Source organism: Podarcis pityusensis, assembly GCF_964106645.2.
Source record: "Podarcis pityusensis genome assembly, chromosome: 1".
Classification (NCBI taxonomy): domain Eukaryota; kingdom Metazoa; phylum Chordata; class Lepidosauria; order Squamata; family Lacertidae; genus Podarcis; species Podarcis pityusensis.
Genome location: NC_138028.1, coordinates 61711992 through 61731608, shown reverse-complemented (window position 1 = coordinate 61731608; position 19617 = coordinate 61711992). Strand labels below are relative to the sequence as shown.

The 19617-nt window shown below is 41.8% G+C and overlaps 1 protein-coding gene across 7 annotated transcripts in view; it reads right to left on the bottom strand.

Moving 5' to 3' along the window:
- GAS2 (growth arrest specific 2) overlaps positions 1-19617 on the bottom strand; it is a 127593-nt gene that overhangs the window by 81046 nt on the left and 26930 nt on the right. For all 7 annotated transcript variants that reach the window (XM_080983978.1, XM_080983981.1, XM_080983977.1 and 4 more), the window contains one exon: positions 16256-16380. In XM_080983978.1, coding sequence (XP_080840104.1) covers positions 16256-16380 — 125 coding nt within the window. The remainder of the gene's footprint in view (positions 1-16255; positions 16381-19617) is intronic.

The following is a 19617-nucleotide window of genomic DNA, read 5'->3' as shown; positions in this document are numbered from 1 at the left end:
AAACACCTGAGTACTGGCTTATCTACAAAGTACACCATATGAAAGAGAAGGCTTCCCCAAGTTCCATCTTTCTGCGAGGCTACAGTCTAGGCAGGACCCAGAACTGAATTTTCACTGTTATGACACTTCAGTGTTGAAACTCCCTCCATAAATGGGGCCTGCCTAATTCTTTCAGACATCTGGTAAAAACATTTTTATTATTTGGCATTTGGGATACATGACCTTTTACTGCCCTTAGCAGTTATAAATGTAGCATTATATTCATCTGTATTTTTAAATTTACCTTTTCTTAAAATTGTGAGCCATCTTTAGCAGCAAGTTGTTTGGAAAAGCAATTAACACATTTTAAGAATAAATGAAGATAGGGGCCAACATTGCAGCTGCACAATAAACCTCGTACAGGCATGCCCTGGTGGTTTTCTGCCCAACTCAGATATGTCTCAATTGCATTCTTAATATTCCCTAAGGCATCTGGTTCCCTATCAGACTTCCCATAGGCATATGGCTGGCAACTGCAAAACGATGCTGGACTAGATGGGTCTTCAGCCTGACCTAGCAGGGCATGATCAACCTCTTTGCCTCTAGTTTCAATGACAATACAGCACTATTCTAGAGGCATGTGATAGGTGGAATGGGCGATAGACTTGCAACAGTGAAGGTAACTAATTTGCTTATTTATTATTAAGTTTATTGCCACTGCTCACAGCAGAGCGAACAATGAAAAAAAGAAAAGAAAAATGACACATAATTATCAAGATGTCCAATTAAACAGAATCATAACACTATTAAAATAATAGCAGTGCCTAAAAATAAATCATATTTATACATTTGCTTCAGTTGAAGCCCTTAAAAAATATTTCAGCTAGATATGTGCTTCAAGCCTTCAGCACCAAAGAGAGAGCACTCAGTTTCAAAAAAAATTAATGAGTGCTTACATAAAGCAAAACACAAGCAGCAGGTCTGGAAGTGGTAGGTTATCAAGTTGGGATGGGCATTTGAGATGGGATGTTCATAAGCAACAACCAACTTAGTCTGAGGAGTCAGTCCGGAGGTAGAATCTTTCTAAGACCATAAAGAACCCAATTGACTCCTTCAGTTACCTGATCCTTCTTGAATTAGTAGCTGCAATGCCACCCACTGGGTATATGCATGGTGATGATGATGTAGCACAGTACAGAACAGATAGTAACTTCTTTCCCTAGCAAGCTGCAATGGCCGCCTGTGTCCTGCTACCAAGGTCCCTGGTTTGAAATGCCAATCACCTTCCAAAAAGCCTCCAGAATAGTACAAGAGGCATCAAACTGAGCCAAAGCATCCATCTTTGACTTCAAGAAGAATGTTGCTCTAAATCAGTGGTTTCCAACCGGGGGCCATATGGCCCCCTGCAGCCCCCCCAGGATATTCCAAGGGGAGCACAGGTCAAAATCATGTAAATGGGGGGGGGCACAGCAGTAGGCTTGGGGGGCACAGAGGGAAGTAAGAAGTGAAGTGGGGAATCAGGTAGGTGTGGTGGTGGGGTGGCAATTGGCAGGGCTGGGTGAGGCAGAGCTGCTTGTTGCTGCTGCCAGTGCTGGGCGTGGTGGCAGCCTGGGCCTGACTCTGCAAGGCACAAGGTGCAATCCACCCCAGCGCCTAGTGGATCAGGGGTGCAGAGCCCGTTGGCAGCATTGACTTGGCTCTGCAAGGTGTGGGTTGAAATCCACCCCAGCGCATAGTCAAGCGGGGTTGTCTGGTGCTGCTGACTTGCATCTAGTAATGCCTACTCAGAAGTAAGTCACACTAGTTCAGTGGGCCTTACTCCCAGGTAAGGATGTGTTTTATCTAGGCAGCCAGGGTTCCTCCAGATGACAAGATCTTTTTGCACCAGGTCAATGAGGACTACTTGTCTTTTAAAATTCTCCCATATATACAAAATAAAAAAATTCCTTCCTGTAGCACCTTAAAGACCAACTAAGTTAGTTCTTGGTATAAGCTTTCGTGTGCATGCACACGCATGCACACGAAAGCTTATACCAAGAACTAACTTAGTTGGTCTTTAAGGTGCTACAGGAAGGAATTTTTTTATTTCGACTATGGCAGACCAACACGGCTACCCATCTGTAACTGGTCCCATATATACAGTACTCCCTGTGCGCCTTTTGAACTGTTTCTGTAGGTTTCCCCCTCTGTGTCAAATAATGAGTCAAATAAGTGTTGTTTCCTTTTTATAATACATGAAAGATGGTTCTCCCTCTGGAGGTTCTGGGCTCTCCTTCCTTGGAGGTTTCTAATGCTTTAGCTGAGTTTCCTACATTGCAGGGGGTTGCACTAGAAAGATGATCCTTTGGGTCCCTTCCAGCTCCATGATTCTATGTTTTTCTGCTTCAACAATATTTCATTCTGTTCCTATCATTTTATGCAATTGTATTTTGTATAAATTATAAACATTATAAATAAAATCTGTTCTATTTACATACAAAACATTTAAATAGCTACCTTTCTACTAGTAGAATGGAGAGGCATGGGCATAGCCAGGATTTTTGTTAGGAGGCAGGCCTTTTTTAGGGGGGGCAGAACCTCAAATATGTATTGATTTTTACTGATTTTTACTTATGGGTGGCAGCTGCCCCCCTGCCCCTCCTTGACTACACCCAGGGGGGGGGGCACAGGAAGGAAACAAGATCGGAAGGGGGCCATGGTTGGCAAAACATTGGGAAACACTGCTCTAAATCACCAGTTCAGCCTTGAAAGCAGAGTGTGCTTTCCAACCCTTTGACCTATTACGGTAAGCCAGGGATGGCAAAAGTGGCCTGGGTGGTGTGGGACCCCAGCCCCCATCAGCCCCAGCCAGCATGACCAATGGTCAGAGATAGTGGCAGAAATACAATAAGTAAGTTCCCTTCCCTTCCGTAAACCTTTGGTCTCAAACTGATGGATTGTGACCTTCCGCTGGTTTCTTCCCTGATCTATGGTGGATTATACCAGAGTTTGTAGTTGTTAAAGACATTTGAATGAAATTCTAAGGATAAAAATAGAAGATCGTAGAGGAAAGAGGGAGAAGATAGAAAGATGAAAGGGTCTCATATTGCAATCTGGCATTAAAGGTGGGGGTCTTGAGTCAGAAAAGTTTGAAAGACTATTTGCATGCATGGTAGAGAACTACCATCAGTTATGCCAACTTCCCCAAATAATGAACAAGGTCATTATTTGGAAAGTATCAACATCTGACCATTAAAGAATAATGCAGACAGCTCCACACTGCAATATGAGTAATAAATGTAAAAATCCGTGCAAATTCCAAGCAGCAGTCAGGACCACATGGAATGTGTTGTCATATTCAACTTATCTTGTCTCTCTTTGTTTCTCCCTGCTTCTTAATGGTCAGCCTCACGCTATGCAATTCTTCAAAATGTACCATTTTCCCCTGAACTCTTCTGCAAAATTAGTTCCAAATGGTGCTTTACCTTTTATGAGCCAAGTGTCAAGCAAATACCCCAGGATAGCAATTTAGATAATCTAAAGAAAGAATTTCCTTTTTAAAAATTTAATATTGCCTTTGCTGTCATTTTTCAGACTGACAGATGTTCAGAGATGTTGATGCTGTCACCCAAAATGTTCACAAGGGATTTCATTCATGAATTCCTGAAGTTAAGTTTGACACTCCTCTGAAAATGTTTCATTTTTGCCTCTGCGATAAAGATTCTAATTTTTTTTCTGTAACTCTTCCAATCAGAAACCACAAAGAAGCTGCTGAGATTTTGGGAATTCAAAGCTGGATAAAGGGTTTTTTAAAAAATACATATATATATATAAATGGCTCCATGATTTGAAAAACATGTTGGAATGTTAACAGACAGAGCCAAATTTCCAAACTGGCCTTAACTCGGTGTCTGAAATTCTGAAGGTCAGCTTCTCTGCGCACACTCATCATGCCTACAGAGCTGTGATTGTTTGTAGCATGAACACATATGATACAACAAGCCATTGTCTTTCTCCCTCTCCTGTTGTCTGGCTAGTTTGGTTCTGTTCTGATCCTGTTGTAGATTTGTACAGCTCATCTGCTTGGGACTGTTGTGCTGGGAGAGGCACCAACATACTTTCCTGTTTTCTCCAGCGGTGCAAGCAGCACTTTCAGAGGTGAGATGATTTTCATCAGAAAAACAGGAAGGGGGGGGAGCATTAACCTACATACCTATATAGAGAGAAATGAAGGTTGATCATGAATTCTCTGATATCCACATCTGATTTGGCCCATAGACTCATCTATTTCCCCCAGACTTGTAAAAGATTAGCATGTATCAGTCAGATTAGAACGGGCTACAAGGCAGGTACACACAATGCTAGAGGTTCCTTTTGGGCGTCTGCCATACCAAATCCAGAGGGTGGGTGATTGCCTCATTCAACCTAATGGTAGGACTGGCCCTGAATGTATCGCAAGTATAAATGCAAAACTAAGCAAGTGAACCTCATCAAGGTAACATTTTGAAGTGCTCTATCTAGCCTAAGTTCTTCCCAATATCTGTTTTTTTAATTAAAATTCAAAATTACACTAGCCCATCAGAGCTAATGTAACTAGGTGCATCTGTTCCTAAGATCTACTAATCAGTTGTTTAATGGCATGCATAATTTCAAAGGAATTTCCATAAACCAAACCATACTCATACATTTATGCCCAGAAGCTGTAACATCATCCAGTAATGTAGGTTCCCTGCGCTCCCATGCAATCTCCCATTACAACACACTAAGCAGTTATAAAGCTATCCAAGTGATTTTAAAGCACTTTTAAGAAATAATATGACAGTGATGTATTATCGTGTCTCTAGTACAAATGGGAATCCCAACTCCTTCTATTGACAATTAAAACAATATATCTCTCTTTCCCTCTTAATATAGAACAGATCATTCCACTCCACAAGTGTCTGGGATGGTGAGGTGATAAATCATGGAGAAAATGAAGTACTTCTAGGATTTCATGGAGCAATATTACTTATGTATCTATAGAAGAGTCACAAAAGCCTGGAATCAGTTAGCACAGAGCTTTGGTCAAAGGTATAGGTTGTGGCCAAGTAACACTTCAACCATCATCATCACAAACTAACAATTCTTACAACAGCAGTATCAGTGGAGCTGCTTCCCCATGACACAAACTGTATTGCCCACCTCTCAAAACATGGGAAGGGAGGAACCACATGAGAAAGGTGAGATCATGCAAAGGGGACTGGATTTAGGCTGGGTGAGAGTCTGGATTGGGGAAATAGCATAAGTGTGATTCTTTCCCCCATGCAATCCTGAATGGTTAGTTCCAAAAGGTCAAGGGAAGACTTTCAACTGGCTCCAAGACATTTATGCTGTGGGATCCCACAGGGTTCCATTTTGTCCCCCTGTTGCTCAACATCTACTATGAAGCTACTGAGTGAGGTCATCTAAGGAGATCAGGAATGAGGTGTCACCAATGCTCACATGAAACCCAACTCTAATTGTTTTTCATCAGATGATATGGTTTGAAGTGCTGAAGCAGTGCTTGAGGAAATAGAGCCAAAGAAGTACGACTCAGTCTAGGAAAGACATAGGTGCCATGGAGGAACTGCTCATGAGTTGAAGGCATCTGCTCATGAGTTGAAGTTCAAACTGTTCTCAATGGGGAACATCCAAAAGGAGCAAGTTTACAGTTTGCAAGGTTACATTAGAATGAGCTTTGTTACAGGAGGTACAAGGGGCCTCTATGGGGCTTTTCAGCAGTTTGGTCTGATGTCTGCATTCCTTTGAAAGTCCACCACAGGATCAGGATCACCTATATTCATAGTCAGAGGCTCCTCTCCCGAAACCCCTGCCACTCCAGATACATGCCAGACCATTAATCCAGGTAGCTGTCTACTTGGTGCTGTCTATACCAGGAGTAGCCTTTGTAGAGTGTTCCATTATAATTCCCATCAGCATCAACCAATCTGGTCAATGGTCTGGGATGATGTGAACTCTAGTCCAGAAACATTTGGAGGGCACCACGTTTGCTGCTCTGGCTCTATATGGAATAAAGCAATAAATCTCCAGGATCTTGAGCAAGCTCTTTCTCTACCTTACCTGGCAATAACAGGGATTGAACTTGGATCCTTCTGCATGCAAAATGGGTGTGCTACATGTGCCCCCCTCTTTGCATGTCCTGCACCATGGAGTGATGTTTGATACCCCACTTAAAGCACTTACCTTGTAATTGTGCATTTCTTGTCACTTATCAGGTTTCTGCCGCTCACTAGCTAGAGTTAGCTACTTGGATGCAAGACCTAGTTGCTGTTGCAGATGAAGTCTATTTCATTCTGCCTGCTCTAAATTAGGTACTGATTTTTTAGAGTCTCTGAAACATGGGTGTAAGATATTGTTGACAGCCCAGACAAGGATACTAGTGATCCTCTCCCAAGCAGCTTTATAGTCATGTGAAAATAATCCTGTCCAGATGGATTAACACATGTTAACACAGGGTTACATCTTCCCAATTCAAACCATACATTAGCAGCAAAGCAGTCAAATAAAAAGTATACAAGATATACCATGCTTATGCTCAATGCTTCTGAGAAAGGCGAAAGAGACAAGGTTTTCATGATAGTGCTAAGAATGAAAAAGTTCAAGAAACTCTAGTTTAATGTGTTTGTCAATGTATAATGCTGTCTTTAAGGATCTATTACTGTAATATTAAATGAAATTCATTCATTCATTTAAGTAATATATACACTGCATATTTCAAAGAAAAATTGACACGTGGTTTACAGCACCCTAAAAATATATGATATAAAAAACTACCAAAACAAAATCCAGGAACACAAAGCAGCACAGATGAGTTACATTAAAAATTCCCTTTAGTATAAACTGAGTATATCTATCAGTTAAATGCCCCAGAGCAGCATAATTGTTAAGCCATGAAATATAATCATAACACTTCAAGTATAACAAACAGCAATTTCTAAAAATTGACCATATAGCCAAGGAAAGGCAAAGGATCTTACACATCAAAAGAGGGAGCAATGAAACTATGAACTGCACATTAAAAGCCCATCAAAATAAAGGTGTCCTTGGTATCTTAAAGATGTACAAAGAGGAAGCCTTAATCCTGATGCACCTGAACTGGGAATGTATTCCAGAGTTCCAGGACCATCACATAAAAGGCCATGCTCTCTTGCACTGAGAACAAGGCATCCCACAATGATTTCATCCCAGGACTGGTTTATTTGGGAGCAAGGGGTCCCTAAGGTAATCTGATAAATTATACATGGGGTGGAGAAAGTGCATATGGAGAAGTTTTTCTTCTTTTTCTCCTTTTCTCATTTGAAGCCATCCAATGAATCTAAATGTTGGGAGATTCACAATGGACGAAAGAAAATACCTCTTCATGAAGCACAGAGTTTAATTCACTGCCACAAGATGCAATGATGGCCACCAGTTCGGATGGCTTTAGAAAAGATTAGACAAATTCATTTTGGATAAGGCTTTAGGTGACTATGTTGTACCTCTACTGCCAGAGACAGCATGCCTTTTACATAACAGTTTCTGGGAATTTTAAGCGAAGGGAGCACTATTGTGCTCAGGTGCTTTTGGGGGGCTTTTCTTACATTCTTATCCTAAGCCATTTAAGTATTTAAATGGTAGAACCAGCACTTTGGATTAAACCAGGAAGCCAACAGAGCTGATATTAAAAAAAAGAACAGACAGAAGTCTGGCCACCACATTTTGGACCAGTTGACGCTTCTGGACTCTCTTCAAAGGCAGCTTCACATAAAGGACATTAATCCAGTCAGGAGGTAAGTGAAGCATGGATTATACTTTCTCAGACAATATGAGCCAAAATGTAAATACTGGCCCTGATCCAAGTCTAGTTATGCTTTGTTTGTGATACAGATCCGTTCTACGTCAGATACATCTCTTGAAGTCAGTAGGAACTTGATGAGTATTGCAGTGTGCATTCATATCCAGATATGCAACTTCACCAGCAAATCTCTTTTTTTTTGGGGGGGGGCTAGTTTTTACTCAGCCATGCAAGAAAGCACATGCTCAAATGCATTATTTTCTGTGTGCATATTCCAGATCTGAGCCCACGTTCATTGAAGCCTGCTGAGCTCCCATGACAAAAGTGACATCGAATCGGACACTTGTCTGTTCAGTTGGTCCAAAATGTGGTGTCCAGGCTTTTGAATGCTGATTGCAGGCCAGTAACTTCTATTTCACCTACACCTATGAAATGCGTGGCTGAAACTTTCCTAGAGAAAATTTGTATGCTAGTCAAGAGCCCAGTGGTGGAGAGCAGGCGGAGGCGGGGCTGGCACGTGTCCTGGGGGCAAGGAGCACGTCCTGAGGGCAGGGCGTGCCACCGGAGGGCAGCCGCGATGGCACCCTGGGGTTCACGCTGCCGGGAGCGGTGCGCTCCCCCCGCACTCCTCTTCCTCCGCCAGTGCAAGAGCCTATGCTGCAGGGCTATTATTAAGTACAATCTAAACTGAATTCAAGCTGAGAATGGAGCACCAATTCAAACTTGCAGACACTCTTGGTAGCACTCCTTTAATGTGACTAAATCTGCCCACAATACTGGCAGGTTGCCCATTTTTTGGGGGGGGGAATTAATATCCCTCCATGTTGAGGAGGTAAAAGGGTTCTGGCTTAGCTTGTTCCTTACAGCATAGATTTATTACATGGAGGAAAAAATTTTTGATGTGAAAGAGCATTAAAAAATAAATATATACCCAACTATTACTTTCTGTTTCTGGGACACCCTGCAAATGTATGCCCTTTTCTCTCTCCACAAAAATCGACACCACAGCTAGTTAAAAACAGCTGTGGGCCTTGGAAGGTACTGCTGCTGACAACTACAGTTCCAGTGTCACCTGTCTACAATTTTGTCCTCCTCTCCTAGTTGTATTCCCTGGCTGAATGTGCTTTCCTGTGTTTGTCTGCATACACAGGGCCACTCATTGGTGCCAGTCCTCATTCAGGGCATATTTGTTTCTCTCTTTGCACCCTCTGTTCACATTGCATTCACGATCTCATCCTCACACAGTAGTGGTTGGTGGGGCAGGGCTACTCACCTGATCTCCCGTCACTGCGGTGTAACAGGAGGGTGAGGAGGAGGCAAGGTAATAAATGGTAAGGTCAGCATGGTGCAAACCACTAGCATATACACCAGATTGCTTCTACCAGTGTGTTTGCGCCATGCCAACCTTGCCACTACCTCACCTCCCCACCCTTGTTGCTACACCACAGCAACAGCAATAATGGAGGTCAGATAAGTAGTTCCACCCTTCCAATCACACACATACCTCTGAGATGAGACTGTCATCTGAGAGGACTGTACCATTTGAGTGCCTACATATTAAAACTGCTCTTAAATACCCATTTTGACAGATACAAAACTGTCCCATCTTCTGTTTGATATGCTTTTATTTCAGAGCCCAATATTACCCATTCGTAGTCACACCAGAATGGCAATCCCTCTTCAGAGAGAGCTGGAAGAATGCCCTGAATATTATCCTGATAACTATTAACACACGTGTTATTTGAGTTTACTTTAAATCTGAAAAAAAAGTTGCTTTAATAATTCCAAGCTAACGTGGGCTCTGTGCATACCACACATGCCTCGGCGTTTTAAATTTGTTTGTACAGCTGCGAAATTCTCAAATTAACTATCTGTCAGGAGAAGTAAAATATGGCCTGGAGAGCAAGGAGATGAAATCCAAGCCACTGGGAGAAAATTACAAAATGGACTCCTGCAATATGAGTCACTTTTTTACAGAATCACACTTGCTATAATAATAAACCTGCAGTTTTGGGGGCAGTAGGTCATTAGCCATAACATGGGTAGAACCAGCCATTTACTACTATACAAATCCCCAGCATTTATTAACATAACTGTCACTGAATCTCCCTGTCTCTTAAATCTGCTGGAATATAAATTTAGTCATAATGCAAATACCACATGGCGTCCCACAGGTAGGTTTCACAGGCAGGGAAAAAATGGAATCAGGCCCTTCAGAAATGATCGCTATATTCCTCCGTATCCACTCTACTGTTAAAGCCTCATCCAGGTTGGAATGATTACATTTTCTTTATGCTGTTTTAATGGTTCTAAAAATCCATACACAGAGGTATTATTTGTTGCTTTTTGGTAGGGTTGAGAAGCGCTGGGAAGGGACATTCCTGGGCTATGTTTTGCAATTATTTTCATGTTAGTGAACCGAAGAGCCCTTTTAAGAGTTGAATGGCTAAACTGAAATGTCAACCACTTAGCTATCCCACATCCTCAGCCCTGAACCTATCCTAGTTATTAGTAAGTCCCGTGAAAGTTTTCAACTTTCCTCAAGCAAGTGGGATGCTGCTGAAATGGAGGGCCCCATCTCCGCGAGGGATGGGGGAATCAGTCCATTTCAGTTTCTCTCAATTATTTATTTTTTCCAGTCTTAAATTCAGTTCTTCACATTTCTACATCAGTTTGCATTTTTTTTAAAAAAAGAGTTCTCGGGAAAATTCATCAGGATTTTTGTGCATATTTTTCTTGATAGACGTATCTTTGCAAGCAATTCCCCCTAATATAATGCATTTTTGTATGTGACTTTCACTAATATATTGATTTATATGCACACTTTGCCCTGTAATGTGCATTTCTGTGCACATTACCTGGCTACAGAACTGCACTGCAAAATTTAGAGACATGTAAACTTTGAAGAGTAGCTGCATTTCGGTTCCTAGGCTGTTTCGGGGAGGGTGAATTAGGTATCTTTACCTTTAAATGCAAACTGAATTGAAATTTCAGTGATCAAGGTGGACCATAAGGAATCAGGCCATTCTTCAAGGAGTTTGAGGTCTTGTTATTTCAGGCTTTGTGAATTAACACAATAACTTTACCCAGTAGCAGATCAGCAACCAGTGCAGCTCTTTCAGCAAGGGACAACATCTTGCCAGTAGCCTGCTCTTGTGATATTTAGGACGGTCTTAATTATCAAAGTTTTAGAAACAGTGAACAATCAAGGCTTTAAGGATCAGTCTACATGCTACTGGTTCAGCCACTGTAACCGCCTGCTTTGTGTCAGATCTGACTAGTTCATCTAGCTCAGTATTGTCTCCTGTGATTTACAACTAGCAATGCTTTTCCAAGGCCTTAGGCACATCTTTCACATTACCTGCTACCTGACCCTTTAAAAAATAACATGGGGGAAGACTGGGATTAAACGTGGGACCTTCTGCTTGTAAGATTCAGAGCTGTGGTCCCTCCCCTGGAGATACAATACACTCCATATGGAAGGTGCTTTAATCCACCCCATCTGGGTGTATTAGCTTGCCATGTACTTGAGGCCTTTTTTCCCCACGCTACTGCAAGTTACCAAAAAAGAAAAGAAAAGAAAGGCGGCTTCCAACAAAATATTAAAAATACAATAAAACATCAGACATTAAAAAATTCCCTAAACAGGACTGCCTTCAGATATCTTCTAAAAGTCAGATAGTTGTTTATTTCTTTGACATCTGATGGGAGGGCATTCCACAGGGCAGGCACCACCACCGAGAAGGCCCTCTGCCTGTAGCAAATGTAGCAAATCAGCCCAGCTGCATGACTCGTACCAGCACCCAGACAGTTGGTGATAGTATTAGAATTAGCATTATAATGTAATTAACAACATGGTAGATAATAAAATAATAGATTTTTATTCATTTGCATTTCGGTAGCCACATTCAACAAATTAAAAGATTCATGTGGCAGCTCTAATGTGTAAATTGGCCAAACAAAAGGACAGAATAGCAGCATAGGACAGTAGTTTCCAAACAGTTCCAAACACACCAGATGTTTCAGAAGGTTTACATCAGCATTCTGTGATAGAAGGTGTTAGGGATTGGTGCTTCCCAGTACAGAGAACTCTGAGTTAAGAAAAAAGGCATTGTGGTGTCTGGCCTAAAAACTTTGGACACCAGTGACATGAAAAAACACAACTCTTGCATGAACGTACTTAACAAGGGGGCTTGTATTTGCAAAATATTCCTTAATGTCTATCTAGAGAAGCAGCTCCAGGCATGTTTGCAGACAAAACCAAACATGTGCCACATGACTCATGGAAATTTCATGCCCCTAATGTGAACTCCCAGTTCCCCAGTTGTCCCAGATTGTTCACAATGGGACCCTTATAGTCTTGCTATCGGGAACTTTGCACACTGATGCTTCGATGGAGACTATTCCCAGTGCTTTCTACTATGGAGGCAGCAGTGCTCAAATTGAGTTTGACAGGACCAGTACACTTTCTTGCATTCCATCAGTTTGAGAAGCAGATAATGATGCACCCCTACGCTGTCGTGGCCTCTGAAAGCATGTCAGCAAGAAAGGAAATATGCAAAGGAAGCCTATTTTTCTCTCTCCTTTGCAATCAAAGGTGGAGCCATACAGGACCACACTTAATGCCAGATGGTGCTTATCTGACTGACATCACCAGTACCTTATAGCATTAGTCACTCCAAGTGAGTCACTGCGAAGATGAAATATGAGTGTCACCAAAGCCCTCCACAACTCCACTGTCTTCAAGAGGGCAAAAGACCAGGTCTTCTGACCCTCTAGGGAACATCGTCAACATGATTTCAACTCTTGCAAAATGAATGTTCACTTTCCCCGGAATTGCCACTTTACCCTCCAGCAGTACCTTTGAAATTGTTCTACGACAAGCAGAAACTCACCAAATGCAATCGTTAGAAAAGCTCAACCTTTTGTTTCTGTTCAAAAGCACATGAACGCTTATTGACAAATAAGGAAGAGAAAATCCTATGTTTTGCTAATTTAATTTTTGCTTTTGCAAGGAAATATAATGCCTTAAAAGTTCTATACTTCTGAAGGCAATACTCATTTTTTGCTAGTTTGTCTCCTAAGAGATTGCTATGTCTTTAAATCTAATTAACATTTGCTTTGAAAATATTAATAATTGTGTTTCTTCGTTCTGAAAACAGCAATTTGGTTAAGGTAAATAGCAGCTTGAGCATCTAACGCCTATTTATATTTTAGTTCTGAACACCTATATTAAAAACGCTGCCGCTTGAAAGCTCAACCACAGCATTTAGAAACAATAAAGATCTATTCAAATATCATGTCAACACTACAGCTGACTTGCCATGAAAATAAATTCCATTTGGCTTCAGTCACACGCCACTGAGGTACACGCCAGCTTCCCACATAGTTGGCCTGATTATATGGTAAACACTCATGTCAGCGATCCTTGTCTCCAAAGAACTGTGTCATAGGTATCGCAGAACACAGGAAGTTGACCAGAAGGAGGTGGACAAGGCGCCATCTCCACTCCAGATTTGTGTAGGGTTAACTGCTTAGCCTTTTCTTCTCCTGCTGAGGAGGTTTAGGATCGCAGTTTTCCTTCTCCTAGGTGGGCTACAACAGAGTCAGACCATTGGTCCATCTATCTTAGTGTGTCTACACTGACTGGAGATAGTCATCCAGGATTTGAGACTAGGCTTTGCCCTGGCCCCACTGAGGCAATGCTTTAATTATCACTGCATTGATTTCCGATGGAACTGTTTTGGGGTACCAGGTGCTCTGATTCACCATAACAAATACCTCTAGAGCAGTTCCTTTTTCTGATGCCAGGTACATGAAATGGCAGATTGAAGGGCTCTTGAGTTCACTGACACTGCCAATTCCCAAATTTGTGCAATTTCACATCTCATTTTCCCAAGCTCTGCTTCCCACACCCTTTCTGTTTATGAGCTGAATCACATAACCTCCAGCATGGGAGCCTGCCGTCTTGATTCATCCCAGTAAATCTCACTGTGCGTTTCTTTCCCCATATAATTAAAAGACATCTCCTCCTTGGCCTACTCATCAATGAGGAGCAGATACCCATCAATGAGATCCAATGTGCATGCCTAATAGCTTATTCTTTTGCATCCAAAGCTGTGTGACTTGGCCATACACAGAGAACTTCCATTACTGTTTTTAAGGAATGCTTTCAGGAGGTTCAGCGGTAGTGCTTTAATTGATTGGGGGGCAGGGATATAGAAAAGCCAGTGACTAACAGGATATTTCTCAGGGAGAATTTTTTCAGCCCTGACACAGTATGCAGAAATCACCCATACTCCTTCAAGCTTATGAAAATACTGACTTGTAATATTCTCTCCCTGCTCTGGCCTTCTCATACACTGACAGCCGCCCCCTCACTCAGTTGCAGCCTGGCTGCTGTCTCCAGCACAGTTCCTCTGGCAGCTGTTTCACTTTTTGTATCAGCCCACACCTATATATATATATATATATATATATATATATATCCAGAGTGCTTTATCTATTTTAATAGCAGCTGAAGTGTCTAAGAGGCCCAGCTGCCTGCCGCAAAAAGCCATCTTTAAGGTAGCAGCTGGATGAAAGCCATACTATGCTTCTCAATCCCTGCACAGCCTCATGGCTCCATGACAGCACGTATATTACGAATGCGGCAGAGGCTAATGGTTCAAGGGGGTAATATGGAATCCATACTATGCCGAATTTCATGCACTCTTATTCTCGGATAACGTTCTTGGCACCGAGGCCCACATTTTCCAGTTGTGGAGTCTGCTGCCTGAGACTTTCTACACAGGGAATTACAGTGTGAAACCAGGGGGTGGGGAGGGGATGCCTCCGTAACAATTGGCAACGACACAAAGGCCATTACGCTGCCATTTCTTTGCACTCTTACGCTACAGAATGTGAAATAACACACACACACACTGCATAGCTTTGGAGTGAGGTTTTCTAATCTCATTCACATGACTCCCACAGACCACGGTGAAAGAAAAGGACTCTGTGAAATCCAAATGACTCCAGTGAAAAGGGAAATGTGAACTCAGCATTGTCATATTCCAGCATGGGATGCAAAGTCCCAAGAGGGCAAAGTTCCAGGAGGGCAAGATGAAGTCATTACCTGAAGGAGCGTCTCTACCTCCATCATTCTGCCCGGACACTGAGGTCCAGCGCCGAGGGCCTTCTGGCAGTTCCCTCACTGCGAGAAGCCAAGGTACAGGGAACCAGGCGGAGGGCCTTCTCAGTAGTGGCACCCGCCCTGTGGAATGCCCTCCCACCAGATGTCAAAGAGAAAAATAACTACCAAACATTTAGAAGACATCTGAAGGCAGCCCTGTTAAGGGAAGCTTTTAATGTTTAATAGGTTATTGTAATTTAGTGTTTTGTTGGAAGCCGCCCAGAGTGCCTGGGGAAACCCACCCAGATGGGCAGGGTATAAATAATAAATTATTATTATTGTTGTTACTATTAAACTATGATGGACTTTGTTGTGTAACTCATCAATTCACTTCATTCTTTTTTCCTGTGATCAAAGGCCTTAGCAGGACTATAGCTCAAAAAATAGTGACAGTCGGAAAGTGTCATTAGGCATAGCTTGACATGCAGTGAATGAGATGCTAAAGGAGGACCATAGCTCCATATGTTTTCATGTAGAAGCTTCTGTATTCAGCTCCTTGCATTTCCATGTAAAAGGATCCCAGCAATAGGTCTAGAAATTCTTAGAGAGTCTGAATCCTCAGAGATTTGCCACCTGTCAATTATTGAGTCTATGACCCTTGGTCTGATGGAAAGCACTCCCTGCCCACAAGGCCACTTGAGCCTCAAGTGACAGCAATGGACCCAGAAGTATCCCCCAAGTTGCATACCCACTCCTTTAGAGGAATTGTAATCCCATAAATAGCAGACAACCTCCCATCCGTCTGGTCTAGGGAGCCACCCACTAACTACACTGGGGGGGGGGACAAAAAAAAGTATGCATCCCCTACCAGGTAACCAAAGACCCGAAAGAAGGAAAGAGGAAGGGGCAGCAGGCCTTGATTTGGGGGGGGGGGTTTACCACATTGGGTACTCTAGTGCTAAGGTGAACCACACCTGGGGATATTAGTAGCTCAATGAAAAAGTTAGATTTTCTTCAGTCTGAAGAAAAGATGGGAGGGGTAACACAGGATGGCTCTGATTTAATTCTAAGTTATGGAGATGCCCCATTAAAAAGGGAGTGAACGAAGTGTAGCACTAAATGTCTAGTGTGGGAATGACATTGTTTTTCAGCCCCTAAATTGTGGCTTGAAACTGAGTTGTGCCTTGACTAAAGTTGTTTGTATCAATGCTGCCACGATCATTTTAGTGGGTGATGAGAGGGAAGAAGAAAGACGACGAGTAAAGATAAAACATTAAAGGTGGGTCATTGTAGCTAGAAATATTGAAGGCTATTAAACTTTTTCAAAGAAATGATTGTTCCTGCTGTCTCATGATTTAACCAACATTTACCTTTCCAATCTTGTTGACCTCAATGCAGTTTTCTTTAAATTTCTCTTGTAAAGTCTCCGCTAGCCGACAGAGCAAAGCCCCATTATCCAATTTCTCCATGAAGGTCTCAGCTGTTATTTCCTTTCCTGAAATGGAATAAAAATAACAGCATTCAGCATCAGCTTTGACAATTACCAATGTTCTGAGCAGGTATGGTTATATTGCAATTTTAGTTTGTGCCAAATTATAGTTGCGTCTTTAAAAGGAATCTGATGTCATATTATCGAAGTACATGGTCACCAGTTATTGAAAATAAATAGTGGAGTTGTTTTTAGAATAAACCTCTGATTATGGACCCAAAAGGTAAGTGGAGCAGGCACATTATTGTATTAATATTTTTTGAAATATGGTTTCTCTCTATGTGAGCGAGCCATGATTATAGGATTGTGAAATAGTTGGGGTTGTGTAAGGTGAAGACTACCCTGCTTCTCTCTACTTCTCAATGTCTGCAGATAAAATGAAAAAAGTCAATGTGGTGGTGAGTTTTTAAAGAAATCAATTTTAATGAGTGGATAAACACGGAATTGATTCCTTAAGAAATAACAATGAAAAACTGCAATAATAAAAGAGGAAAGGCAGGAAAATAACCAGGATGCAGCTAGGAAACCTTTGGCTGGAACATTGTCTGCACTAAGCACCGCAAAACCATTAACTGAATTACAACTAGTTTTCATGTCTGGAAGCAGAGTGCCAACCAGGGACAATATGAGACCATCAGTAGAATGAATTTCATAGTGCCCAAGCTCCTGGCACTATTTTTCAGCAGCAAACTGTGTGGAAAGCAGCTGTTACTAACAGCCATAGCATTTGCCTCGTCCGTCTGTTTCATCATGATCATTTAGACCTGCTCAAGAAGACTTTCTAAAAGATTTTACTGCAGAAGAAAAACTTACTCGCTTGAAAATGGTGGGGAGAGAGAGAGAGAGAGAGAGAGAGAGAGAGAGAGAGAGAGAGAGACTTTCCCCACCACTCCATTGATGAATTATTATGTATTCTGGGGAAGGCTGCCAGAATGACTAAACCAACTAATGTCATATGTGCCTGAGAAGACAGACTAATGTATTTTGTTTGCTTTCATTACCTGTCAAGAACAAAAAGCACAGAACTGAGGTGAGTCTTGGGATAAGGTTTTCTTTGTTTCAGTTTTCAAAGCTTTATCCATTTCCATTTTGTAACAGTTACAGATGGGTAGCCGTGTTGGTCTGCCATAGTCGAAGTAAAAAAATTCCTTCCTGTAGCACCTTAAAGACCAACTAAGTTAGTTCTTGGTATAAGCTTTCGTGTGCATGCACACTTCTTCAGATACACAGATTAATGTGTATCTGAAGAAGTGTGCATGCACACGAAAGCTTATACCAAGAACTAACTTAGTTGGTCTTTAAGGTGCTACAGGAAGGAATTTTTTTACTTCATTTTGTAACAGATATGGGCAGCAGTTATGTGCAATAGCTTTCCTACAGAACCTATATGCAGGATTCCTTCAGGTGTTCCAAAGAACATGTAAGTGCTCTTTGCAAATGGGGTAGGGAGCATGGATGTGCCACTCCTAACCTTTGAGGACTGAGCACAGTTGAATACAGTTCCACACTTACCCTGTTAGGGAATCCTAACCATTCAGAGCTCCTGATCAAATAAGGGATTCTGAATGTGTTTAGAATCTCCCTGTAGACCAGTCTGGGGAAGAAAGGGTGGGATCACTGAGGGCAGAGCTTGCATGCAGCCTATGCATCCTCCCCAGTTTGAATCCTCACACATCTATCAAAAGGGCCTTTGTTCCATTTAAATATGATCCTGCAATTTAGAAATACCATCTGATTAAAGATCAGAACCACCCAGCCCTATTTGCAGCAAGAGAGTTCAGTTCATTTCCTCCATTGCCTTGTCTATACAGTATGTATATACCATGTCCCTTGCTCCCAAGTCCCCATTGACAGCACCATCATACTCTTTCTCAGAGTAGACTATGCAGCAGGGGTCCAGAGAGCAGCAAGCCGGATGGGGCGGGCCTCAACTTGCCAGAAATAGCCAGATATGTTTCCTACATACAGTTGGTACAGATCTAGGGATGGGAAAACACATCTATCCATTTCAGCTTCTCGTTTTTCTCATGGAACGCTCTGTCACAAGAGACTAGGGCCCTGCGGGACTTGACATCTTTCCGCAGGGCCAGCAAGACAGAGCTGTTCCACCAGGCCTTTGGCCAGGGCACAGCCTGACCCACTCCTTTGGCAATCCTCACAGAACTCTAGCCCAATGGCTGCCATTAATCTGATTTGAATTGATTTTATAATGAAATGATTTTAGAATGTTGTATCATTTTACTGTTGTTAGACGCTCTGAGCCCGGCTTCAGCTGGGGAGCGTGGGATATAAATAAAATTTTATTATTGTTATTATTATCTTCACTTCTGTTCTCCACATCAGTTTGTGATTTTAAAAAAACAAAAAACAAAAGCTCCTCATGAAAATTCACCAGCATTTTAGTGCAAATTTCCCATAATATACACATTTTAATATCCAATTTTGCCCTAGATACACATTTTTGCAAAGCAATTCTCCCTAATATTTTGTATGGTAGTGGTGTGTGGGTGTGGGTGTTTATATGCACATTTCACCCTAATATATGCATTTTTGTACACACTAGTTGACTAGAGAATGGCACTGAAAAATTCAGAGAAGTGCCAATTTCAAAGATCAGCTGTGTTTTGGTTCACATATTGCTGTGGAAAGTGAAAATTAGTTAGGTACACCTTTAAATGTGAACTGAATTGAATCCCCCCCCCCCACCCAGTACCTCCACAGAGGAGCCAGAAAGTGTTCATTGTGTTGTATAGCTGCTGTTCTTCATTCTGTTCTCTATCAGCAGAAGGAGAATGTGTTCTCTCATAAGCAAGGCTGGCCCTACTATTAGGTGGAGCGAAGCAACCACCTCAGGCAGCTGATTTTGGGTGCCCTGAAAGAACAGTGTGTTTTTTTGTTTCATTTATGTTTATTATACTATTTTTATTCTTAGGGAGAAAAACTTGAGGTTTTTAAATTTGTCTAAGGTGCCAAAATTTGGACAGATTTGGGTATAATACACATGGGGGAGAAACAGTTTGCTGTTCTACATCAAACAGTAAAAAGTTTGGGTCAGCCCTGACTATGTGTCCCAAGTTATGATTACAATGATTTGTTAGCAAGTGCGTTGCATCTCACCAAAACCTCAGCAAAAATCACTTTTGGAAGTTTTAAAAAGCACTCTGTTTCAGCTGGGGTTTGAGTGGCTTGGGTTCAACTTTCAATAAATAAAAGAGGCTTCAGTTTATGTTTTCATTGGTTAAA